The sequence below is a fragment of the Gracilinanus agilis genome, chromosome 2 (genome assembly GCF_016433145.1).
Source record: "Gracilinanus agilis isolate LMUSP501 chromosome 2, AgileGrace, whole genome shotgun sequence".
NCBI lineage: Eukaryota > Metazoa > Chordata > Mammalia > Didelphimorphia > Didelphidae > Gracilinanus > Gracilinanus agilis.
Window position 1 is genome coordinate 42,021,470 of NC_058131.1, and position 25,821 is coordinate 42,047,290.

The window sequence follows — 25,821 nt, forward strand, 5'->3', positions numbered from 1 at the left end:
CACTGCCCGAGGCCGCCCTCCCGCCCCCTCGTCTGGGCCTTCCCCTCCAGGGAGCAGCCCAGAATCCGCTCAACTCAGCAGGAAGGCACCAAAGGATAAGGAAGGAAACCTACTGCTACACGTGCAGCCCCCTCCCCACCGCCCCAACCCGAGGCCCAGGCCCCGAGGCCTAGGCCCATCCTCCCCCGCACCACTCCAACCCCCCGCCGCCAGCCCGGGCCGCCAGGCCGTCAGAGCGTCGGCGGAGACCAGCTCCTCTTCATCCCTCCCGTCCCCCAGGGTGGAGGGAACTCGCCGAGTCGCTCCTTACCCCGCGGACGGGCAGGATGGCGCCGNNGGCCCTGGATTTCAATCTCCAGTTGTCACTCTATGATCCTATGTTCTTCAAACAGATTTTGTTAAATCTAAAGGACTTATTTCAGTCTTTGTTTTCTGCTATTTCCTCTTCTATCTCCCTGTTAACAAGTTTCTTCTTTCCATGCTTCCCAGGCTGGGATTCTATGACAATGAAGTTCCTGATTCTTCTCTGTGGGCATCTTTTTTCCCCTGCTCCCCCCCCTCCATCCTAAAACTATCTTTACTCCTCTGCTTTCTCTTCTTCACACTCACAACTTTAGTGAAATCATCAACCCTATGGTTCCCAACAGTCAGGAGCACAAACCACTCCTACAGGTAACTTTATTTTCCTGAGGTGAGGTCAGGCCAACCAAGGGGCAACAAGATGAGGAAGGGCAGGAAGCAGCTTAAAGAAGGGGCTACCTGTGATAAGGAAGTTGCCATGCTCCTCCAAGGGCTCACTGTATTTTCGGACCACATGGTTTAACCCTAAATCTAACTCATAGAAAGTGAGTGTCTGTTGGGTATTGGCTGCTGCTTCTCCCGTTGGATCATTATCTGCTTCCTATAGAAAACAAAAAGCAGAGGAGCAAAAACCATGTTAAAACCACTTTCTACAATTGCCAGGCAGAAAGGAAAAAAGGCCTTTAGACTCTATCTCAATAGATATGACAAAATCCCTTTTCCTTTAGCAGATGATCTCAAACCTCTCCCATGAAGACTGTAAGCCAGCCTTCCTGCCCCCCCCAGCTTCTTTTGCTTTTTTTGTGTCCCCAATGGGCTTAATCAATGTTTGTTGATTTTGATAGATAACTCAAAGAGGAACATTTAATACATGCAAATCAATTTCTAAACATTTTAAGGTAAAAGGCAGCAGAATTGGAGAGGGCATGAAAACAGAAGCACTCCTTAAAAAGTGCTGACCCAATCTGAAGCAAAGAGAAAGAACCTAACCTACAGTGCCCTTTACCTCATAATCCATCTCTAGACAGGCAAACATGGGATTTTCAAATCCAACATCTACTCCTACCACATGATAAACCAAAGTATTCGCCTTGTGGGCTTCCAAAGGTGAAGAAATGGTAAGGCGGGCAGCAGCATCTCTGTTCAGAATATAAACCAATTTTTGCTTCTCGATGGCACCTGAAGGTGGAGACAAATCACAGATATGAGCTTCCTAGCATGAGAAAATAATTAAAGAAACACCAGAACTCATATGTCATGAAGATTTTATAAAATACATGGGTTAAAGCTGGAAGGGTTCCACAAAGCCTTCAAGTTCAAACCTTTCTTTTTCATATAGTAGCTAGTATTAGTCAGGATCTGAAGCCAGGCCTTCCTGACTAAATGTGCTATGACCTGCTATACCATGTGGTCTCTCAAGTTCAATAGCCAATAAATATGTAACTCATGCTTCATCTCTCCTATAATCTAGCCACAACACTGTAATTTTGTTTGAACCTATAAACTTCCTTTAAAAATTGGCTTGTAAAAAGATAAATAAAAATAAAAATTGGCTTGTGTATTTCTATTTTAAGATAATTTGGGGCCCAGTAAAGTTATTTTCAATCAGAGAGCAAATGTTCTCGATATTTCAGGAAGACTGAGAATTTCCCTCTTATAGCCTGATCAGTTGCACCATATTTTCTCCAGAATAAATCTCAGAGAAGAGACATGAATGTGAATCATCATTTCAGGCTGATGAAAACAACCATAACCCAAAGCCAAATGAAACAACCTCCTATCCAAAAAAAAACAGCCAATCCCCACTCCCTACCATAGCTAAAAATGTTTTTGAAAGAGGGATATTGGCTATCAAGGAGTTTTTGAGATTGACCCCAACAGTTTAAAAAAAACAAACAAAAAAAAAACACATGTCACTTTTGACCTCCAGTTTAGATATGATGCATTTTACCAATCAGTAATTGTAGAATTTCAATGACATCTTGCAGAAAGAAACCTTGTATTTTCTAAACAGGCTAACCTGTTTAGTCTTAGAAACTAGAGTACCCAGCACAAAGCAACATCATCTTTAACTAAGGCATCAGTACAACAAGAGCCATATAGTACCCAGCTGCAAGAATCACTTACTAATCATGACAGCTCGGCCTTTGGGATCAACAGCTAAGAATTGTCCAGGTACAATTCGGCGACAACCACTCTTGCCAAAAGTTTCCTGATGGATCTTCTCAAACATGTTCTTGGATGGCTGGTATTCTAGGATGACAATTCGGCCTGAGTCACTGCCAACCACAATATAATCTTTTGTACCACCTGTCAACCTGAAGGCCATGAGAGATCTGATAACACCAAACACTTCTACAGTCAATAGAGTGTGCACCTTCCCAGTGTTGGGGTCAGGGCGAAGCAGCTCCAAGATCTTCCCTCGAGAAACAACAATCTCCTGTTGTTTGGTTCCTAGATCACCAAAGAGGGGAGAAGATAAACATAAACTATCATTACAGTTTATCTGAAAAAGCAATACAGAAGTGCTGACAAATCAAGGCAAATTATCTATTAAAAATGCATCGAGTAACAGACTGCATCAAAAAAGAATTTTATAACCTGTTCTAATTAAGAAGTCTATGCCACTTCACTGTCTCCTCTAATCCCTGCAATATTCTTCCTTCTCACCACTTGAAAAGCTCTGGCTTCATTAGACTCAGCTCTATCTTCTACATGGGTTCTCAGTGCGGCAAGTGTCCTCTTTCCCCAAATGACTTCCTTTTCATGTTGGTTATATTCTATGCTATTTCACATACACGTAATCTCTCTCACCTGAAGACAGGTAACTTGTGTTCTTTGTAACCTCTTCCCACCCCACCCTGGATTTAGCACACAGTAAGCACTGAATACTAATTGATTGACTGACTTGTACATCTTATCTCTTCCAGCTAGACTGGATTTCTTCAGCAAAAGCACTGGATCTTTCTCACTCAGAACCTCCGGGTTTAATTAATGTTTGCTGAATTGCTGATGACTTTTGAAACATCTATGGAAATAAGAAACAACCTAGAGGTGACCTGTTACTATACCAGCCTTAGGGATTATGAGGATTAAGCTAATTCAGATTTGCAAACCCTAAGAAGTAATTTGAGAATTGCATTTGCTAGCTGGTTAAACAAAAATGACAAATGCTACTTTGTTTTCAAAATGGAAATACCATGGCCAGAGAGTTTACCTGAGAAGTTGCCATGAATGGCAAAGCTGATACCAGTGGCTCGCTGCAAGGTCAAGTTGTACAGGAACATGGTGGCAAAGTAGCAGGGTCACCCAGTACCTCTGAATTCAAGTTTTGGTACAGACCTGCTCCAAGATGCACTAAATAATACACAAAAATGTATATTAAACATAAATTGTTTCATAGCTTGGTTTAGATGGTAGGTGGGAGTTAACAAAGAAAAACATTTTTTAGTTTTTCCCCTTTTAAATTTTGAAGAACAAAGTTAATGAAAGGCTTTGTTGGCTCTCAGTATTTCCTCCTAAAAATATTAAAGCTAGAACACAGTCTAGGGTGCTCACACTAAGAAGCATTCACATCAAGAGAGGGTTAACAAATTAGTTCCAATTTAAAAGAGCACTTGAGGGGGCAACTGGGTAGCTCAGTGGATTGAGAGCCAGGACTAGAGATGGGAGGTCCTAGGTTCAAATCTGGCCTCAGACACTTCCCAGCTGTGTGACCCTGGACAAGCCACTTGACTCCCCTTGCCTACCCTTACCACTCTTCTGCCTTGGAGCTAATACACAGTATTGATTCTAAGATGGAAGATAAGGGCTTAAAATAAATAAACAAATAAATAAATAAATAAATGAGCACTTGAGCTGGGTCAACTGTGTAAGGAGTCTATCTTAAGAGGCAGCTAGGAAGTACAATGGATAGAGTCTGGAGATCTGGGTTGAGATGAGGCCTCAAACACTTCTAGCTGTATGATCCTAGACAAGTCACTTAACCCACATTGCTTTAGTTTAGTCCTTACTGCTTTTCTGCCTTGGAATCATTACATAGCATTGATTCTAAAACGGAAAGTAAGGGTTTAAAAAATAAAATAAAAAAAGACAGTCACGGTGGCACAATGAACAGAGCATTGGACCTGGACTGAGAAAAATGCAAGCTCACACATTCATTAACTCAGTAATCCTCGGCGAGTCACTGTTTACCCATCTGTAAATTAGGGATAACAGGACTTCTCTTCCAGGGTTTTGAGAATCGAGGAAAAAAGGAAACAGACATTTTTTTTAACCTTTACCGTCTGCAGTCACCGGTTAGGAAGGGTCTGGGGCGGGATCTGGGGATCGGGGTGAGGGAGAGGACCGCCTAGATTGGGGCCTCTGCGCTTCCCCCCCCCCAACCCTGGCCCCGGAGAGCGGGCAAGCCGCCCATAGATAACGGAGAGAAAGAAGATGGATCATCCCGCGGTGTTCCCACTGGCACTGCCCGAGGCCGCCCTCCCGCCCCCTCGTCTGGGCCTTCCCCTCCAGGGAGCAGCCCAGAATCCGCTCAACTCAGCAGGAAGGCACCAAAGGATAAGGAAGGAAACCTACTGCTACACGTGCAGCCCCCTCCCCACCGCCCCAACCCGAGGCCCAGGCCCCGAGGCCTAGGCCCATCCTCCCCCGCACCACTCCAACCCCCCGCCGCCAGCCCGGGCCGCCAGGCCGTCAGAGCGTCGGCGGAGACCAGCTCCTCTTCATCCCTCCCGTCCCCCAGGGTGGAGGGAACTCGCCGAGTCGCTCCTTACCCCGCGGACGGGCAGGATGGCGCCGATATCCGACGGATAGAGATTACCCCCCCGCCACAGGGTCTAAGCTAGAACCAGCGCCATTCCGCCGGCTTCCTACATTCGCTCTCCAACCGAGATTGAGTGCGCAGGCGCCAAGCGAGGACCTTTCGTCTCGCGCCAGAGGGAAAGAGGTAACCCACACTGCGCCTGATCAATCCGTTACCCTCCCCCACCCTCAGCTCGGCCATTTTTTGGGAAATTATTTAATCTCTCTGAAATTCTTCCATTCTTGGCAAGGGAACAGTCACTCAGAAATAGAAGTGCACCTTTTTTAATATGTCAGTGAAGAGAGCCTTTGGCATTTTCACCGAATTATGTATGCGAAGCACTTTTCCGACCTTGAAGAGTTACAAAAATGGCAGTTGCTGCTCTTGTTATCGTCATTATACAACATGGCTCAAAAGTTAGTGCAGTTTCCTGTCACTAAAGTTTAAAATTGCACCAGAATTTGGGGACAAACTGGACATCATTTTTATGGCTATTGCTTACAGGCATCTCCTAAGCCAGCACAGCCCCGCTCGCGGGGAGTGGGGTCCTTCGTGGCGCAGCCGGAAGTGCAGTGTCGGCATCAAGATGGCAGACGCCAACTCCCCAGTCAAACCGACCGTAGTGGCGGCTGCAGCGGCCGAAGGGAAGGGAGGCGGTTGCTGCTCGGAGCTCTCTGCCGAGCTCATCCGCTCCCTGACCGAACTGCAGGAGCTGGAGGCAGTGTACGAGCGTCTTTGCAGTGAGGAGGTGGGAACCCCACCTCTCCGCCCCGGCCTCTGGGAGGCCTGAGTCTCTCGCGGCTCTGGGGGTGCTGCTTGGGAGGGGGCGAGACCCTGCGGGGATGTACGGTAGGGGAGTCCGGGATCCGAGGCGTCTCTCGCTGAATCTCGCCCAGCCTCAGTTTCCCTGTGTGTAGAATGGGGACAAGGATCGCTGCTGCATCCCACTGGGCTATGTATAGAAGCGCTTTCCCATAGTTAAAAGTGCTTCGCAAACGTTTTCTCTTCATTGATAAGAACCGACCGGTGGGGTGCAGCTTCTTGGAAACCCGGATAGTCCCTACACCCCCAAGCCTGGCTCACAGTAGGCACTTCATAAATGCCAATTGGATCCTGGACCCTCTTTGGCAATCTGGGGAAGCCAACCCCGGACCACTTCCTCAGATCTACGGTTTTAAATGCATAAGTAAAGTGCACAGAGATTACCAGAAAAAGCGATTTCAGTGAAAGTTTTCAAGATATTAAAAAGGGAAAAAAGCTCAAAGACACCTCCCATTTGGGCTTGTTCAGACTAAAGAAAACGGGATGGGTTTTCAAGTATCTAAAAGGCTATATTATGTGGAAAAGCAGACTTCATTCAGTTCATTCAGCATTTATGAAGTGCCTACTGTGTGCCAGGCACTGTGCTAAGATCAGCAACTGAGAGTCCTTGAGGCTTTTTCCCACCTCAAGGAGATCAAAAGTCCCCACTCCCCCACTCCCCAGCTTTCACCCAGAGTTTACTTTACTTAGAAATTAGATTTTCCCAGGTGGCTCCGTGGAGAGAGTCAGGCCTAGAAACAAAGGGTCCTGTGTTCAAATTTGGACTCACATAATGCCAAGCTGTGTGACCCTGGGCAAGTTACTTAAACCTAATTACCTAGCCCTTACCTATCTTTAGATACTTAGTATTGATTGTAAGGCAGAAGGTAAGAGTTTTAAAAATTGACTCCAAGATGGAAGGTAAGGGTTTAAAAATAAATAAATAAATAAATAAATAAATAAAAATTTAAAAAAAAAAAGCTTTTCCAAATTTCTTTGTACTCCCCATACTTAAATGAGGTTATATACTTAAATAAACATACTTAAATTTATCATTGCAATCCATTGCATTGATATACCATGGTCTATTCACTGACTGATCAGTATACCAATAGGGTTTTCAACCATTTGGCCACTGTTAGATATTTATATTGTTTCCAGTTCTTTACAAATATAAGTAATATTGACATGTGTATCTATACACACATTCAATACCTATAGGTGTATATGTACATATATTCTATACTGATAGGTATATGTATACACACATACATATACACAAGTATATATATTTATATATATATATCCCCATTTAATACCTATAACATGTGTATGTTTAGAGATATATACATATACACATATGTATATATAAAAGTATATACATACATGTATATATGTATATGCAAATACATGTACAGATACAATGTGTTTAAATAGCTATAACTATTATAACTTTTCACGTGTAATCCCAATGAGATTATTGAGTTGAGTTTTGATTATTTTTGTCATTCTTACTCTGTACTGCCAGACTGTCCCCCCAAAAGTTCAAATGACCAATGAAACTCTTAAGATCTGTTGCCAAGAACATGTGATTTAGATTTCTGTTAAGTGCCAGAATCTTAATTGGAACCCTGAGACCTCTCCTCTTCCATCTAGACCAGTGGTTCCCAAACTTTTTTGGCCTACCTCCCCCTTTCCAGAAAAAATATTACTTAGCCTCCTGGAAATTAATTTTTTTAAATTTTAATAGCAATAGGAAAGATAAATGTACCTGTGGCCATCACCACCTCCCTGGATCGCTGCAGCACCCACCAGGGGGCAGTGGCGCCCACTTTGGGAATCACTGGTCTAAACTGAGGCAGCCCTTTATGTTCTCACCACATGCTCCACATTCACAATTTACTGCCTGTCATGTTCTTTACAGAACAGAAGTAAGAATCTTCTACTCTGCTCCAGTTGTCAGATTGGGTAGCTGCATGGGAACCAATAGATCTTAGATCTGGAGCTGGAGGGGACTTTCAAGACAATCTCTTGCAATCCCCTTATTTTACAGATGAGGAAACTAAAGCCCAGTAATTTGTTTGAGTTCACACAGGTAGTCAGTAGCAGAGCAAGTATTGAAGCTCAGGTATCCTTGCTCCAAGATTAGCACCAAACCACAGCTTCTAACTCACATTCTTTTATCATTGGGGATTAGCAAGCATTAATGAGCACCAACTATAGCAGAGAAGTACACCCTCCACAAAGTTTTTTAAGCAGTTGCTTGCTTTTTAAAGTTTGATATTTTTGACCTAACATTTAACCACAACTCTTAAATATCTCATTTGTTGAATTTGACAAAACTTGTAGGAATCTACAGGGATTATTATATAATGTTATTTTATATACACTAAGCATTCGTGGTGCTCAATTCATTCATGGTGAAATTTCCCTTGAAATGAGACTGAACTATTTCAGTAGAACTGGAGATGGGATTATCCCTTTGGATTTACAGTTGCTGTGTATTTCTGCTGCCCCCCCCCCCTTTTCTCCTTGGTGTATGACCTAGGGTTGAAGAGCTCGGTTTGGCCTTCAGAGATAGGGTGAGTCCTGTGAATGACACAAGGTTTGCTGTTTGTTTCAGAAAGTTGTGGAAGAAGAGCTGGATGCCCTTTTGGAGCAGCAAAGCACAATTGAGAGCAAGATGATCACCCTGCAGCGGATGGGGTGAGTCCCTTTGGCTCATCAAGGGCAACTTTCCTATCACAGAATAGTAGAATGGGAAGAACACTGGATTTGGAACCAGAGTATCTGCTGTGCTCCTCAGTGATGGACAAGTTATTTTTCTGTAGGCCTCAGTGATCTCATCTGTAAGGTAAAAGTGATAGATGAGGTCAGTGGTTCTTAACTTTTATAGTGTCATGAACTCCTTTGGCAGTCTGGTGAAATCTAAGAATCCTTTCTCAGAATGTTTTTGAATACATAAAGAAAGGGGACTGCTAGGTGGCTCAGTGGATGATAGAGATCCAGGTCTAGAGACAGGAATTCTTGAGTTCAAATTTGGCTTCAGATACTTCTAGCTGTGAGATCCTGAGCAAGTCACTTAACCCTTATTACCTGGCCCTTACTGCCTTTCTGCCTTGGAACCAATACTTAGTATTAATTCTAAGATGGAAGATTAGAATCTTCAAATAAATAAGAAAAACAAACCAATTTTATTGAACTAGAAATGTAAACCAAACAATTTCCATTGGATAAATTAGAACTTTTATTGGTTTATTTTTATAAATTTCAAATTGGCTATCCCAGAGACATCTCAGAATACACGTCCAAAACTGAACACATTAAATTTTCCCCAAACCCACCTTCTACCAGATTTCTCTATTTCTTTCAGACACCCCTATTCTTTCAGTCTTCTACATTCATAACCCTGGCATCAGCCTTTACTCCTTTCTCTCTTTGCTTACATCGAATCAGTTTCTAGATCTTACTGTTCCTCCCTCTGCATTTCCATGTATCCATTCTCTGGAGCCACCACTTTTTTTTAGCTCTTTTAGACTGCTACAGTGACCTCCTAATTGGCCTCCTTGCCTTATGTTTCTCTCCAGACTGGGCCATCTTCCACACAGGTGCCAGGTGATTTTTTCCCCAGCTCTGTAAACTCCTATGGCTCTCTATCAACCTTAAGGTTCAGATTTAAGCCTTTACAACCTGTCCCCAACCTATCTGCCTCATTCTACTTTACCCCCTCTTTCCACATTATGTACTTCAGAAACTGGCATACTCTGTGGTTCTCACATAGTGCTTGTCTCTTCTCTCTATGCCTTTGCACTGATCACCTTCCATGTCTTACAGAGTGCTCCTTCCTATCCTTCAAGACTCAGCTCTAGCACCTCCTCCTTCTAAACAAGGTCTTTCTTGATCTCCCAATTGCCCTGCCTTCTACCTTGTATTTTTTAAACTTATTCTTTATAAACTTTTATATGAATATCAGTGGTGTCAAACCCAAATAGAAACAAGCCACCAAACCATACATGAGGATCCCTGCAGACCACATGTTACCCAGAAAACCACAAATTAACATTATCCATGTTCTATTGTGTTTTTATTTAATTTGTTTTTTAAAATTCCCAAGAATATTTTAAGCTGGTTTGGGCTACTTTCAGGCACAATGTGGCCCTTGGACCATTTGTCTAACACCTCTGATGTCCATGTTGTCTCCTTTGATAGAATGTAAGTTCTTCAAGAGTAGAGATAGCTTAATTTTTTTTTATCTTTGTATCTCCAGTGCCTTGCCCAAGACCTGGCACGTAGTTGGCATTTAATAAAGGCTTGTCAATTGATTGATTCCAAGACAGAAGAGCATTACTTCCAGGCAAAGTAAATTATGTTTAGAATACTTAATAGAAACACACTTGGGTGTGTTTGTTGACATTACTCTTTTTTTTTTTAATCCTTACCTTCTGTCTTAGAATCAATATTATATATGAGTTCCAAGGCAGAAGAGTGGCAAGGGCTAGGCAACGGGGGTCAAGTGACTTGCCCAGGGTCACACAGCTAGGAAGTGTCTGTGGCCAAATTTGAACCCAGGACCTCCCATCTCTAGGCCTGACTCTCACACATTGAGCCACCTAGCTGCCCCCCGACATTACTCTTTAATAACATGATTTTCTTAAATTTCTTTGCTGTTCAGTTAATTTGGAAACTGTATTTTCTAATTATTTTTGGGGGGGTTATCTTTTTAGTTAGCAGCTTTGGTAGTTAGACTTTTCTAGTAAACTTGAACCTTCCTAGAAGAAGAAGCTTGATTTGGTGATGACTTTGCTGGGGATGGTGAGGGATTACAAAATATACAGTCTCCCCTGAAACTTAAATATTATGGCTTTTTTTGCATATTTTCTGGTCATATGTTTGCAGCCCCAACCTGCAGCTGATTGAGGGAGACGCCAAGCAGCTGGCTGGAATGATCACCTTTACTTGCAGCCTGGCAGAAAATGTCTCCAGCAAAGTCCGTCAGCTTGACCTGGCTAAGGTAAGAAAATTGAGGTTTTGTTGTTGGAGGTAATTTTGCTTAGAAGAAAGACTGGAAGGGTAGGAGATGTCTCTCTAGATCTTAGTTTCTCCACATGTAAAATGATAACTCTAACTCCTTAACCCATGCTTGCCTTCAACTATTAAAATCGTCCACCTAGGGAGAAACTAATAATTAGAGTGATCTAAAAATAAAAGTGGATGGTGCTATCTCAGGAAGTGGTCATTTCCCTTTCATTGCAGATCTCCAGACTGAGGGAGGCAGTATATTGACATGCTTTAGAGCGAGAATTCCTGTTCAGGTGAAGATTAAACTAGATGACCTGTAGAGTCAGCCCCTTCTATGGGAGTCTGACCTAGCAATGGAGTCAGCCCTTTTTTTTTTCTTCATACTTCACAGTGATGTAATCACTTTGTTTGAAGTATTATTCACTTCCAAGATATTAATTGTCCTCAGATATATGTTCCTGGATAAATATAGACAAAATTTCATGCTAAATATAAATTACTTTTAATTGTTTATTCCTTTGTGTAATCTTTGTTGTTGATTTCTATTAAAGCTGACTATATTAATATAATATTATTCCTGGTATTAATATTATTACCAAGAATTATCAATCTGCAATTGATTAAAATAATGATTGTTGAGCTTCCACCATGTTAAACATTGAGAATTGAAAGTGTCCCCCAACCACTATATCTTTTGGATATAAGGGTTTTCCCATGCATGGGAAGTGGTTTCTAATCCCCAGAGCTCTTTATAGAATCGCCTCTACCAAGCCATCCAGAGAGCTGATGACATCTTGGACTTGAAGTTTTGTATGGATGGGGTTCAGACGGCCCTAAGGAATGAAGACTATGAGCAAGCAGCTGCTCACATCCACCGCTACCTGTCTCTGGACAAATCAGTCATTGAGCTTAGCCGGCAAGGCAAAGAAGGTGAGCTTTCCCTACGATTGTATTTGTAGTGTCTGCAGCCACATTTCCAGTTCAGTTATTACAGCAAGAGCTTAGAGGATGGGGCAAGCAAAATCATGCATTTATAGACTTTAGAGCTAAAAAGAGCCTTAGAGGTCCTCTGGTTCAATTCCCTCATTTGACAGATAAGGAAATGGAGTTCCAGAGACTCAAGGTCCTCTGCAAGGACATCCAGATAGGAAGTAGCAAAGCTCCTCTGCTTTGGCCCTTTCAGCTTTTCTCAGGACTTTTTTCCCTCCTCTACACTGAAAACTAAAGGAATTGGCTTCTAGAGCACAGTCACCAAGCTTCTATTGTGGTACCATTTTAACTGACCATAGGCACCTGGCCTTTGCATTTGCCAATAAAAAATCTTTCAGACCAAGTCCTAAATACCTTTTCTTATCAAGTAATTTATGGAGCTTTCCTAGTATTTTTATTAAGAGAAAGTGTCTTGAAAGACAATTTAATATGAAAGTTATACAGTTTTAGGAAGAGTCTTAGAAAAGTCATGTCTAAGAGTAAGATGAAATGGAAAATGGCCCCAACCCTTCCTCCCTGACCCCATTTAGGGTCCTTTAAATAAGGTGACTGAGCCTAGACTCTGAAGTGTCTTGGACCTGGTATTAAAGTATCTCATTCTCCCATTTGCCCTCTTTCCTCCCACCCTCCATACAGGGAGTATGATTGATGCCAATCTGAAGTTGCTTCAGGAAGCTGAGCAGCGTCTCAAGACTGTGGTGACAGAAAAGTTTGACATTGCCACCAAGGAAGGGGATCTGCCTCAAGTGGAGCGATTCTTCAAGATCTTTCCATTGTTGGGGTTACATGAAGAAGGGTTAAGCAAATTTTCAGAATACCTATGTAAGCAGGTATGAGCTCAGATGGTGGAGTTGGGATGGAAGCTGTAGACTAGGAAAGGCTGGGATTAGCACCTTTCCAAGAGGCATTTCTGCATTCTACCCTTCTTTTACTTCTTGCTCTTTTCTCAAGACAGGATGGTACACTTTAAATACTTGCTCTTTCCCATAGGCCTTTAAGAAGTATGGGAAAATGTAAAAGACATACCACCCCACCATAATGTTAGCCCATCCTCAGATCTTCTCTTTCAGCTTCCTGGTTGTCTTAGGGCTGTCAAGGTTAAAGGCTTAGCCCCATTGAGGAGAAACAGATTCCTTGGCTTTTGGGTGGTAAACAAAGCCCAAGTTTTCAAGTATAAAGAAGTACTCTCTCTCCCCACCCTGCTTCCTTGATAAGAAGGGAAGTAGTACCTCTGATATGTGTCAGGGGTGGTTTCTTAAGCCACCAGGGAAAGAGTACGGGCTCAGAATTTAGAGGATTTGAATCCAAATCCCATATTTAACTTCCCTGAGGCTGTTTCCCCATCTACAAATTACAGAGGTTGGCCTAGACAAACCTACAAAGTTCCATTTTTCTAAGCGTGATTCTGTAATCCTATGAACAAGTCACCAAGACCAAATCTTCCTACTAGATATTCTCCATCAGGATGTAAAAAGATGCCATTCTGACCTTGATCAGTTAGAAATACCTTTCCAAATAATTAAAGATTCTCTAACTTGGTCATTAATTCTCGAATGAAATTGACAGGTTGGACTTGGGTAAACCACTGAGGCATTTTGCCAGTTTGTAACTATAATCCATCTTTTCAGAACATAGAGCTAAGAAAACTAATTAAAGGTCAAAATCAACGTCACTTTAGAAGTAGGACAAAAGGCGAGGAGACACAACATACCTTTGCGACAACTTCAACTTAACCACCTCAGAAAAGCCATTGATGCTGAAAAACAGAAAATGGAAAAAAAAAAAGGATACTAGACTTGAGTGTAACTATTTCCTAGGAAAGTTTATTATAAAGTAGTTGCCACAGCAAGAAGGTACAAAAGCATGGAAACTATTTTAACAAACATTTGATTTCTTTGTTAAGCAGAGATAGGACAGCCAAATGCAATGAGTTTAGAACATAAACTCATTATGAAATATTTTGGAGGTGGTTCACAGAAGGTTCTAAGTGGCAGCATCTCATAAAATAGGGAAAAGGAAAAGGAAAAGAGGCGAAGACAGGTCTGTAAAAAACTTGGCATATGAGCCAACAAAGCCACATTATACTAGCAGGCAATAAATAGGCATAAAATGGAAAAGATTTGTCAGAATTTCTATAATCTATTTTCATCATCACTGGCAAGAAAACCACATTTGGAGAGGCACTGCAGATAGACCATGAGTTTGTCCCAGAATGGAGTAGGAGGAAGAGAGCAGGAGGAATTCTATATAGGGAATTGTGCAATTCCCCTAACAATTTCAAGCTGTTCTCTAGCAAAAAAAATCCCCTTTCACAACAAGGTTCTCCTGGTAATACTCTCTGGGGTGTGTGTGTGTGTGTGTGTGTGTGTGTGTGTGTGTGTGTGTGTGTACACATGCTATATATATATGAAATCTTGGACCACCACAGTCTTTGAAATGTCAGAGCTGTGACTCAGAGGGTGATGGAGAAGTATAAGCCATTTCAAAAAGGAATCAGACATATTGTCAAGGAAATACAAGTCTGATGAGAAGAGGATGTGGTTCGTAGCAAGTGGATGTCCTGAGTATTTCACTAGTACCCAAAAAGTGCATAAAAGCTTAGAGCCATGTGTCCTGGTGGCACCGGGTGGGAGGGGCTGCTCCTTACACCTCTTCCCCTTGCCTGAGAACATTTTTTGCATGCCCTACCCCTCTGTCCAGCAGACCAATTTGAGCATTTACTCCTTCGACTCTCTGGGGTAATGCAGGGGACTCACAGGTGGCTTGAAGGTACAGTTTGGGCACATGATCTCTGTAAAAGTTCTCCAACACTGGCCTAGAGGAAGGCCTGTGTAGATCATTCAGAGTGAGAAAGCACAAACAGGCTGTGATCCCTGCTGCTAGGCTAACCTCTGTAAAGTGACAACAAGCTGCTCCTTTGTTTTAAACCAGTGATGGGCAGACTTTTTAAAGAGGGGGCCAAAGGAAAGGAAATGCTCATCTGTTAGTCTGTTTCTAAGGCAACTCTTTAAAAGTTTCATTGTATTGTATCCCATTCATTGTATTTGTCAGATTAGAAATGATGTCGTGATGCAGATAGAACATTTCAGGGGGCTGTATCTGGCTTGCGGGCCATAGTTCTCCCATCACTGTTTTAAACCCTTCTTTCCCTGGATTGTTTTAAGCAGTTTAGAATATAGTAGAGACAAATTGGTGTCCTATCTTAGCCTTTGGAGAAATGGAAAAATTTGTTAAGGCAGATCCAAGGGCCTTTTGCCTAGGAGAACAGCAGGAGTAGCTTAGGCAGAGACTTGGTTGGCATTAGGCTAGTCATTGGGTCTAGCAAACTACCAGGTGTACTTTGGGTTTTGCTTTTCTTTAGGTGGCAAACAAAGCAGAAGAAAACCTGCTTCTTGTATTGGGAACAGACATGAGTGACAGAAGGGCAGCTGTCATTTTTGCAGATACCCTTACACTTCTGTTTGAAGGTAACCCTCCCTTTCTTCCTTCTTGTAAAAGGTGAAGACATTTCCATTGTTCTGTTGAACACCTGCATTTGGGGATTTCTCCTCTCCCTCTTTGTTTTCCAGGAGAGCTAATTCTTCTATTTTTAGCCTAATCTATATAACTTGCTCTATGCTAAACAGGAATGAAGGGTTTTATATTTATTTATTTATATTTATATATTCCTTCCTGGCTAGTAGTTCTTTATTTCCCAACAGTCAGGACCCAGGATCCATCTGATGATGCCTTCTATAATTACTGGAAACAAATGCTAACACAGTTTAATCGAGATAAATTACTAGAAGGAAATGGTATTTCTTGCCAAAGAAGATTGGCCAGGGAAAGAGAAATGAGTTACATCTGGGTTTGTAGTCCACCTTAACTCTAGATGAAGGAGTTCAGGATTTGGGTGGGAAAGAAGAAAATGGGTGCACGCTCTCTCTTTCTCTTTCTCTCTCTCCCTCTCCCTCTCTGCCTTTCTCTCTCTCTCTCTCTCTCTCTCTCTCTCTTTCTCTCTCTCTCTCTCTCTGACACGAACTTAAAAATCAAGCCTCTCGTTTTCTCCCACTCAGGAATTGCCCGAATTGTTGAGACCCACCAACCTATTGTGGAGACCTATTATGGGCCAGGCCGACTGTATACCTTAATCAAACACTTGCAATTGGAGTGTGACCAACAGGTGGAGAAGGTGGTGGACAAGTTCATCAAGCAGAGGGACTATCACCGCCAGGTAAAGGGCAAGAGTGAGGGTAGATACCACGCAAACTATGCCACCATAATTACTTGTGCCCCCACCCTGCCTAAGCTTGAGAAGGAAACACACCAAAAATATTAAGTTGTTAACGTGGCTTCACTAGAGCACAATGTCTAGACTTGGCTCTGCTCCTTACTACTCTATAACCTTGGGAAAGTCACCTGACTCCTCAGACTCCAATTTCTCATCTATCAAATGGCAAAAATGCCCCCTGCCCAGCCTATCTCTAAAGGGTGTTGTGAGGCTCTTGAAATGAGATCATGTAAACCCAGGCATCCTACAGATACCATGAGTGTTCATTAGCACAGATCCTGACAAAACTAGTCTCTGGGAGTGAATGTGATTGAAAGAAAAGGAAGATCACAGGAAAGATGCTAGCTTTTCCAGAATTTGATGTTAGCAGCCTTTGGAGTCTTCCACATTGGAATTCATTCCTCTCAGATTGGGAGCTGGTCCATCTGTGGCATTTCAAGTGAAAGATTCATCTGAGAATTCATGGGCATAACAAACAGCCAGAATTAACCAACAAGTTTGTGGTTATAGAGAGCAATAGAGAGGCAGGCAGATGGGGCACACCAAAAGATTGTCTAGCCTAATGGGAGCCGGGTAAAGGTGTCTTCATCTCTCCTTGTGATTGTAGTTCCAGCTCGTCCAGAATAGCATGATGAGGAGTTCAGCAGCCGAGAAAATTGAACCAAGGTAACAAACCTTCCCTGCTTTAGCTAGTAGCAACTGTATTGGACAAGTGTAGGATTCAAAACTTTGGGGGGCGGGGGGTGATTCAGTGGATAGAGTCAGACCTAGATACAGGATCCTGTCCTGGGTTCAAATCTGGCCTCAGATACTTTCTAGCAGTTTGATCCTTGGTAAGTCATTTAACCCCCAATGCCTAGCCCTTACCTCTCTTCTGCCTTGGAACCAATACACAGTAATGATAATAAGACAGAAGAGGAGGATTTAAAAAAACAATTTTTTATAGGACAATGTAATCTTCGTTTTTTAAAACTCATCTTCTAGAAGTGTCTCTTATGCTTAGCATTGTTGTTGCTTTATGTATATGGAGTTATTTTTCCCAGTGAAGGGAAGCATGCTATTTGTCTGTTCATGATTTTCTCCATATATAGGATATTAGTTTCTTCTTGTTGAGATACACTTATTAGAATTTTTGAGAATATACCATACTCCCTTGGTTTTATTTATTTATTTGTTTGTTTGTTTGTTTGTTTTTAAGCCCTTACCTTCCAACTTAGCATCAGTACTGTGTGTTGGCTCCAAGGCAGAAGAGTGGTAAGGGCTAGGCAATGGGGGTTAAATGATTCTCCCAGGGTCACACAGCTGGGAAGTGGCTGAGGCCGGGTTTGAACCCAGGACCTCCCGTCTCTAGGCCTGGCTCTCAATCCACTGAGCTACCCAACTACCCCCGGTTTTTTATTTATTTTAACATGCATTTTTATAGAAAAATTCTTTGTATATTTTATTTTTCTTTTCATGAGGAATCACTTTTTTCAGTATCAGGAAAACCTTTTTCTGCTTGCTAAGTCACATTTAGAAGAGCAAGGTTAACTATGAAATGTCTGGAATTATTGGCATATAGCAAATCAGTAATTTCTCAGTTTCCTGACACCTGCTTTCATTCACTGTTACTGAAAGTAGAGACTGGGAATCTGTTACAATTAAAATGATAAAGGATGATATTATGAGGGAAATTAATATTTTAATTGCCATGGCCATGTTGATAAAAAAAATATGTAAGACCACCCGCCTGGTAAAAGCTCATCAAAGTTACCGCCAGTCCCCATCTTGTCTACGTAGCCAAAAAAGAGGGCGTCTCAAGCCCGCCCTCCGAATTTAAGCTGCGCTATACGTTGGTTCCTGTTGTTTGACATAATCACATTAAAAAACCAGAAACCCATTGGATCACGGGGAATGTAGTTTCAAAGTCCCCCACATGTCCACAGGAAGTTTGTCAAAATACTTTTTGGGACCCCAGTAATTTTAAATAACACAAATCCTTTGGAAGGTACAGGAAGAACAGAGGGGATGTGTATGAGAAACATGAAAAAGATGGGATTCTTCTGCTGCAGCGTAGCTTAGAATCCTAGGATGCTGGGTTGGAAGGAATTCTAAAGATCATCTGATTCACCCCTTTCATTTTACAAGGGAAGAACCTAAGCCTGTGAATGCTTAGCAGTTTGCCCCTGGTAACACAGCTGAGTGGTATGGGTGGTAGAAGGTGGGAATGGGTGCTGGTCTAGACTTAAGATTTCATCAGTTTCAGGGAACTCCTAGTATGGAGATCACCTCCCTTCATATAGATCAGCAACTCCTCTGCACATTACGGCCTTAGAGAATTGAATAAATTAAAAGGCATTTATTAACAAATTAGAGAATTACCTGCTATGTTAAAAGTTTAAGGGAGTTATTGATGGGCATGCATCTAATTTATATCAGAGGCAAAACTTGAACCCTTTGCTGTCTTCCTTGTTTCAAAGCCAGCCCTCCATCCACTATACCAGAAGTGTCAGACACAAAGCCTTCCTTGAGGTTCCAGATGAAAATGAAATGTAACAAAATTTAACAAAATTTTGAAAAATACAGGAGAAACTAGATGTTAATACATGGTTTTCCAAGTCAGTATGTAGCCTGTGCTACTTCCTGCACAGAACAAAATATTCCGTTTGAGGTTCCATGTATTCCTGAAGGGAGGTGTATAGAAAATATAGCTATATTATCAGATAACTCTGCACTTCCCAAACTGGGAAAAAGCCATTTTCCTCATCAGCATAGGCCTTCCAAACCTTAGTATCCTTTTTAGCTGTGTGTCAGTAATTCATCCTTAGGCCACAAACACTTTATAATGCTCCCTTGTAAATTCTAACAGGATCCTGAGAAGCAGAGGGGAGGTAAGACACAGAGGCCTCAATAAAGATAGAATTCTGCTCAGATGAAACGATAAAGATCTTGGGGTCCAGAGGAGACAGCACCAAATTCAGTCAAAAGGCCTGAATTTGGGGGCAGCTGGGTGGCTCAGTGGATTGAGAGCCAGGCCCAGAGACAGGAGGTCCTGGGTTCAAAACTGGCCTCAGACACTTCCTAGCTGTGTGATCCTGGGCAGGTCACTTGACCCCCATCGCCTAGCCCTTACCATTCTTCTGCCTTAGAACCAATACACAGTATTGATTTCTAAGATGAAAGGTAAGGGTTTTAAAAAAAAAAAAGAAAAAAAGGGCCTGAATTTTCTGGCTTTGGTTCTGCTGCTGAGTCACTTAGCCTCCTTTGTCCCTCTTTTTCCTCTGTAAAAGAGGATAGTAATCTATTGTGTGTGCTGCACAGGGTTGTGGGTAGCATCTGAGGAGATAGGGAATGGAAAATGGGAAGAACTAGGCAAATATGAGGTGGGTTTGTGTCTGCTTAATATGGATATCTCCTGCTGTAAAATTTGGAACCCAAAAAAACAAGGGCTAGATGATTTTAAGACAACACCTCTTGAATTCATTTTTTTTTTGTCTTAGTGACTGAAGTAGAGTAAAAGAGACTTGTCTACTTCTCAACACCCATTAGATCTTATTATCAGCAGTGTTTGGTAACCCTGCAGAATGAATTATAGTTGATTATTGATCCCTCAGGACTTCCTTTGCAAGATGGCAGCTGTTTGGTTGACTCAGGCCTTAAGAGCCCTTTTGGGGCTGGGGATCAGATTAGTCTTCTCTGTTGTGTGTCCTGCTGCCATAATATATGGCAAAAGATAATACCTCCTTCCTTCCCCACACTTCCTTCCCTTTTCATGCTGCTCAGGGAACTGGATCCCATTCTGACAGAGGTCACCCTGATGAATGCTCGCAGTGAACTGTATCTACGCTTCCTCAAAAAAAGAATCAGCTCCGATTTCGAGGTGGGGGACTCCATGGCCTCAGAAGAAGTAAAACAAGGTAAGCTTCCTACCCACCCACCCCTCACCCCCAGATAACTCAGCAGGACTTTATGAACCCTCCTATACTTCTTAGAAGGGCAGGGGAGGTTCTCTGAAGAAGGAACCCTAGGCTGATGGGAAATGAAAGTTGAAAAGGGCTCCTCTCATTCAGCCCCTGTGTCTTATGGGGGAGGAAACTGAGGCTCCCAGAGCTTAGCAGGTTGACTCAAGGTCACAAAGAAAGCAAGTGGAGGAACCATGACTAGAATGTGAGGTTCTGATATTCTTTACACCATATCACAATATATGCACCTTAATCAGTATCCTGGATAAAGATGTAGGTGGCCTGCTTATCAAATTTGTAGACTCGGGGATGAAACCTACAGATGAGAGAAGATTCAAAAATATATTGACAGCCTAAGAAATCAGTCCTAACACATGGAAGCTTAATACATATTCACTGCATGATTAATTGGGCTGAAAATGATAAGACAAAATTTGAAAGGAATAAATACAAGTTCTTACACTTTGATTTAAAAAAGCAAGTTGAAAATGAGTGGAGAATGACTAGACAATATTTCATCTGAAAAAGATTTGGGGGTGATGATGAATTAACAGCTTGATATGATAGCCAGGAAAGTCTGCAATCACTAGCTTATTATGAGGGCCAAGATGTCTAAGAAGGAGAAGATGATAGAAAGGACCACTGTTTGGGGTGCCTCATTTTAGGAAGGTCATTGATAGAGAAGCTAGGGGATATCCAGAACATAAGAACTTAGCACTAGATTCCTATTTAAAGCTCTCTTGAAATGTGAGATGCCATTATTACTATTGTTATCTTAGATTGTCTGGGAGCTTTGTTTTCCTGTTCTAGTCAATGGTGTGGATCTGCTCCCTGACTTTTTCCAATAGGAAAATGCTGCTTTTGATTCTCCCTAGAGCAGTGAGAGAGGCAGGTCCTGTAAGAAATGTCCTCAGGCACAGTGGAGAAGGGGAAGGGAGCAGCCCCCTCTGGCATGCATACCAATGGTTCGCCAACACAGCCCTAGAGGGATGACACCTGTCCTTTGGTTCCTTCTGCTAAATGAGAAAAAGTCATTGACAGGTCACAATGGTCCTTGTGCCCATCTAGACTTAGTAGAAATTGGGCCTGGGGACAGCTGGGTAGCTCAGTGGATTGAGAGCCAGGCCTAGAGATGGGAGGTCCTAGGTTCAAATCTGGCCTCAGACACTTCCCAGCTGTGTGACCCTGGGCAAGTCACTTGACCCCCATTGCCTACCCTTACCACTCTTCCACCTATAAGTCAATACACAGAAGTTAAGGGTTTAAAATTTAAAAAAAAAAATTTTTTTTTTTTTTTTAAAGAAATTGGGCCTGTTCTTTTCTCTTATGTTTCCAAGTAGCAGTTAGTCCCTTGTCCATGACTCTGGCACCGTTCTAGTCATTGGATAATGGTTCTTCCCTTCATATTTCCTGAATAGCCTCAGATGTTTTCTTTTTTTCTAGAGATCTCCAGGGTTTCTTCTGCTTTGAAGTTTTAGGAATTTAGTGTAGCTAAAAGGTAGAAGTTGCTCTCCCAGCTGTAGGAAGGTGATCATATCCACCTTTTCTGTCTTTAGCCTTCTTTTCTTTCCCTGCAGCTCTTCAGTTTTCTAGCTCCCCTGTTGTGCCTCCATCCTGAAGTACAGGGAGCCATCCCTGCCAGTCACTATACCCTATGCATTCTCAGGTTTTAAAAATGATGAGCAAGCTAATAGAGAAGAAAATAAAGACTAAATCAGATACTCCCCAGTAGGGTCCTGAAGCAGGCTCAGGTTTGTGACCTCACTTGACCTGCATGTGAATCTGATGAAATGTCAGGTCACCACAGGTCTTTCAATATTGCCCTCTTCATCAGCTTTTGGTTTGGGAAAAGGAGACACTTTCTTTTTTCTTTTTGAAATATCAGAACCTTGGGGGCAGCTAGATGGCTCAATGGATTGAGAGAGAGCCAGGCCTAGAGATGGGAAGTCCTGGGTTCAAATGTGACTTCAGACACTTCCTAGCTATTCATTCTAAGACGGAAGATAGGGGTTTTATTTATTTATTTATTTATTTTTTGAACCCTTACCTTCTATCTTGGAGTCAACACTGTATATTGGCTCTAAGGCAGAAGAGTGGTAAGGGTAGGCAATGGGAGTCAAGTGACTTGCCCAGGGTCACACAGCTGGGAATTGTCTGAGGCCAGACAGGACCTCCCATCTCTAGGCCTGACTCTCAATCCACTGATTGATAGGGGTTAAAAAAACAAAAGGAATAACAAAACCTCGAACTTACTTTATGACTGCCTTATTGAATATCTCCATAGAGCATCAGAAGTGTCTGGATAAGCTCCTCAATCATTGCCTCTTAAGCTGTACCATGCAGGAGCTAATTGGCTATTACATTACCATGGAGGAGTACTTCATGCGAGAGACTGTCAATAAGGTAGGTCACGACTCCATAAGGGACAGGACTTCTCTCTGAGCAGACAAGGCAGAGGAAATAAATGGGCAATCTAACATCTCCTGATCTGCTTCTCAAGAAGCCTTGGAGTTCTTTTCCTCAAAGGCAGCATGTGCCGTTAGCTTGTAGGAAAGGGGCAGATCAAAGAATTGATACAGTGAGTTCTAGTGAGGAAATTCCCTCTGCTAATGCAGATCAGCCCTTATTCCACAATTTTAGTTTTATCAAGTTATATTTTACATTTCACAGACTTCCTCTGCATATTATCAGCTTAAATGGCCCTTAGGTCATTGTCTAGATGAAAGACAGAAGGGGAGAAGAGCCCCACTATCCCTAATGAGAATACCACTAGATTCAACTAGAATTGAACTGTATCCCTGTCTCAGGTCTCTTCCCACTCTTATCCATCTTCCAAATAGCTTCCAAAGTGATTTTCCTCAAGCGCAGATCTGGTCGTACCTATCCTTTAATCAGTAAACTCCAGTAACTCCCCATTGCTTCTAAAATCAAATTTAGATCTCTCTATTTAGCTTTTTAAAGTCCTTCACAATCTGGCCTCCACTATTTTTCCAGCTTCATTATATAGTATTCCCTCCTACACTCTAGAACAGAGCCAAACTGGCCTTCTCTTTGTTCCTCACATGCTGTACTCCATAGCCCATATATGCCTTTGCACCTTCTGTTCCTCATGCCTAGAAGGTACTATTCCTTGAAGGTACTCCGTAATTTCCATCTCACAGAACCTCTTATTTCCTTAGAATGCAAATCAGACACCTCCTGCCCCATGGTTGCCCTCATCCCTCCACACTGTAGTGTCCCTCCTTCTTTACCTGGTGTATGTGTGCATATGTAGATACAGGTGTGCCTATGTATATATTGTCTCCCCTAATGTAAGTCTCTTAAGAGGAAGGATTGCTGGAACTTAATAGGCACTGGCATATAGTAGGTACTTAATAAATGCCTATTGGTTGATTGGTGTTTATTGATAGAAAATCCTAAAGTATGCTTTAAGACCCCAGTTATAGTCAAAAGCATGATTAATTTCCTAACACGTTAATAAATGTGAAAGTAGACTAAAATTGAGAGGGAACAAAGTAGCACAGAAGAACCTGAACAAGCCATAGAGAAGTGTCATGGTTAGGTATATTAAAACCATCCCTAAACAGTAGCTTTTGGGTTCTCTTGATCCCTAAAGAGTCCTTTCACCTTGATCCCTTGCCTTTTAGGCTGTAGCTCTGGATACCTATGAGAAGGGCCAGCTGACTTCCAGCATGGTAGATGATGTGTTCTACATTGTCAAAAAGTGTATTGGGCGGGCCTTGTCCAGCTCTAGCATCGACTGCCTCTGTGCCATGATCAACCTCTCCACCACAGAGCTAGAGTCGGATTTCAGGTATAGTCAGACTCCTTAGGGGGATGTCACACTTTTCTGGGATGCAGGGTAACTCAGATAACAGTTACAGGAGGTGTAGTATCTAGGTCAGGAATACTCTATGGGTCAGCAAGTCTTTTTGGTATTTGTAAGTCATATTTTTTGTTGCTGGTTTTGTTGAGATTTAAGTTCTTAGTTTATTCCTAATCCAATTCCCCTTATTTTTTCAAAGTCCATCAGTTCATTTATGCAGTATGACTGTAAGGCCAGATAGTCCTTGACCACAATACCATGTCTTTGGTACCAGATGGCTTTTGAGCAGCCTAATGTCCCAGAAGTACCCAACTGTCTCTTAAGTCAGTGCCTCAGGATAGGGCTGGGGTAGACTGAGGAAGCAAGGTTAAAGGGCATCCAAGGCAGGGGAGAGAAGAGAATAGTTCTTTCAGGTTAAGGCAAAGATTGCACAAACCTCAGTTATAAGAACCATTGTTTCAGGAAGTTAGCTATGAACATTAGGAAAAGATTAATCTCTTCTTTTATGGGTCTTCCTTGCCATCTCTTCTGTTTCTGGGAAGAGATGTTCACTACTAACTCCTAAAGTGCTCATATAAATAGAATCAAAACCAGTTATTTCCCTCAGTAGACGTTTTCCTGCTGTTGGGAGACAGGGCATGGGGTAAGGGGGGCTCTGAGGCCAACAGATAAGTAGGAGTCCTCTGCAGAAGCCAAGTCGTGAGCTATATAATACAGTGCAGCAACCACTTACTAAGTACCTACATGGGGCAGACCAGGCAAGTAACTCTGTTGGATGGCCGTGCCCTGGTCCTTCTTCAAGAGCAATGTGGTGGCTGGTCATCAGGCAAGGCCAAGCCTAGAAGTAGTCAGACTGCTGGAGGTTAGTGGAGAAGCCAAGCCAACATCTAAGACTGGGTAGTTGGGGGGCAACTGGGTAGCTCAGTGGAGTGAGAGTCAGGCCTAGAGACAGGAGGTTCTAGGTTCAAACCCGGCCTCAGCCACTTCCCAGCTGTGTGACCCTGGGCAAGTCACTTGACCCCCGTTGCCCACCCTTACCACTCTTCCACCTATGAGACAATACACCGAAGTACAAGGGTTTAAAAAAAAAAGACTGGGTAGTTGAGGATCTGTTTCAGTAAGGGGTTGGTGTTGTTACCTTTTCCCTTTAATTGGCATTTGGATTGGGCCTTTGCTTTCCCTCAGCCATTGCCAATCAATAGTTGTTCTGTAACTTAACAGTCAGGTTCACAGAGGAGTTAGGTTGGCACTAGAAGCCCCCAGAGCCTATGAGAGAGAGGTCTTGGTAAGGGCAGTCATCAAGAATGAAACACTGGGAGGCAGCTAGGAGACTAAGTGGATTAAGAGTTAGGCCTAGAGGCAGGAGGTCCTGGGTTGAAATCTGCCTCAGACACTTCCTAGCTCTATGACCCTGGGCAAGTCATTTAACCCCATTGTCCAACCCTCACCATTCTTCTATCTTAGAACAAATATTTAGCATTGATTCTAAGATGGAAAGTAAGAGTTATTTGTTTGTTTTTTTAATGGGGTGCTATGAGTAGAGTTGTGATCCCTTTGGGATGCAGGCCCTCACTCCTCATGACTTCATGTGCCCTTCTACCTGCCAGGGAGGTTCTGTGTAACAAGCTGCGGATGGGTTTCCCTGCTACCACTTTCCAAGACTTCCAGCGCGGGGTGACAAGTGCCGTGAACATCATGCACAGCAGCCTCCAGCAGGGCAAATTTGATACCAAAGGCATCGAGAGCACAGATGAGGCCAAGCTGTCCTTCCTGGTAGGTGTGCACCTGTGGCTCAGCCTCGGCCAGCTTCTCCTTGAGGTTGGGTGAGAGGGAAATAAAGCTGAATGATCCCTAGAATAATCAATATTCT

General features: G+C 42.6%; 2 protein-coding genes and 1 non-coding gene across 4 annotated transcripts in view; 1 reads left to right on the top strand and 2 right to left on the bottom strand.

The window, feature by feature from the left end:
• Positions 1-388: 388 nt before the first annotated feature.
• LOC123234566 (splicing factor 3B subunit 3-like) lies at positions 389-3,594 on the bottom strand. The gene is made up of 4 exons (XM_044660472.1): positions 3,518-3,594; positions 2,428-2,754; positions 1,307-1,479; positions 389-901 (listed from the first exon to the last, which is right to left on the bottom strand). The coding sequence occupies exons 1-4, from the start codon at positions 3,585-3,587 to the stop codon at positions 698-700; spliced, it is 774 nt and encodes a 257-aa protein (XP_044516407.1). The 5' UTR covers positions 3,588-3,594; the 3' UTR covers positions 389-697.
• LOC123238524 lies at positions 1,958-2,037 on the bottom strand. The gene has a single exon (XR_006505684.1). It is a non-coding gene; the product is annotated as a small nucleolar RNA SNORD111 (small nucleolar RNA).
• A 2,090-nt stretch (positions 3,595-5,684) lies between the features above and the next one.
• Positions 5,685-25,821, top strand: part of COG4 (component of oligomeric golgi complex 4) — a 37,317-nt gene continuing 17,180 nt past the window's right edge. Inside the window, exons 1-12 of one of the 2 annotated variants that reach the window (XM_044663108.1) lie at positions 5,685-5,852; positions 8,529-8,611; positions 10,802-10,916; positions 11,680-11,854; positions 12,551-12,744; positions 15,276-15,381; positions 15,970-16,127; positions 16,792-16,850; positions 19,947-20,080; positions 22,410-22,528; positions 23,773-23,939; positions 25,559-25,724. In XM_044663108.1, the coding sequence (XP_044519043.1) occupies positions 5,691-5,852; positions 8,529-8,611; positions 10,802-10,916; positions 11,680-11,854; positions 12,551-12,744; positions 15,276-15,381; positions 15,970-16,127; positions 16,792-16,850; positions 19,947-20,080; positions 22,410-22,528; positions 23,773-23,939; positions 25,559-25,724 (1,638 nt within the window). In that variant the 5' untranslated portion in view covers positions 5,685-5,690. The remainder of the gene's footprint in view (positions 5,853-8,528; positions 8,612-10,801; positions 10,917-11,679; positions 11,855-12,550; positions 12,745-15,275; positions 15,382-15,969; positions 16,128-16,791; positions 16,851-19,946; positions 20,081-22,409; positions 22,529-23,772; positions 23,940-25,558; positions 25,725-25,821) is intronic. The other variant, XM_044663107.1, reaches the window with a different exon arrangement.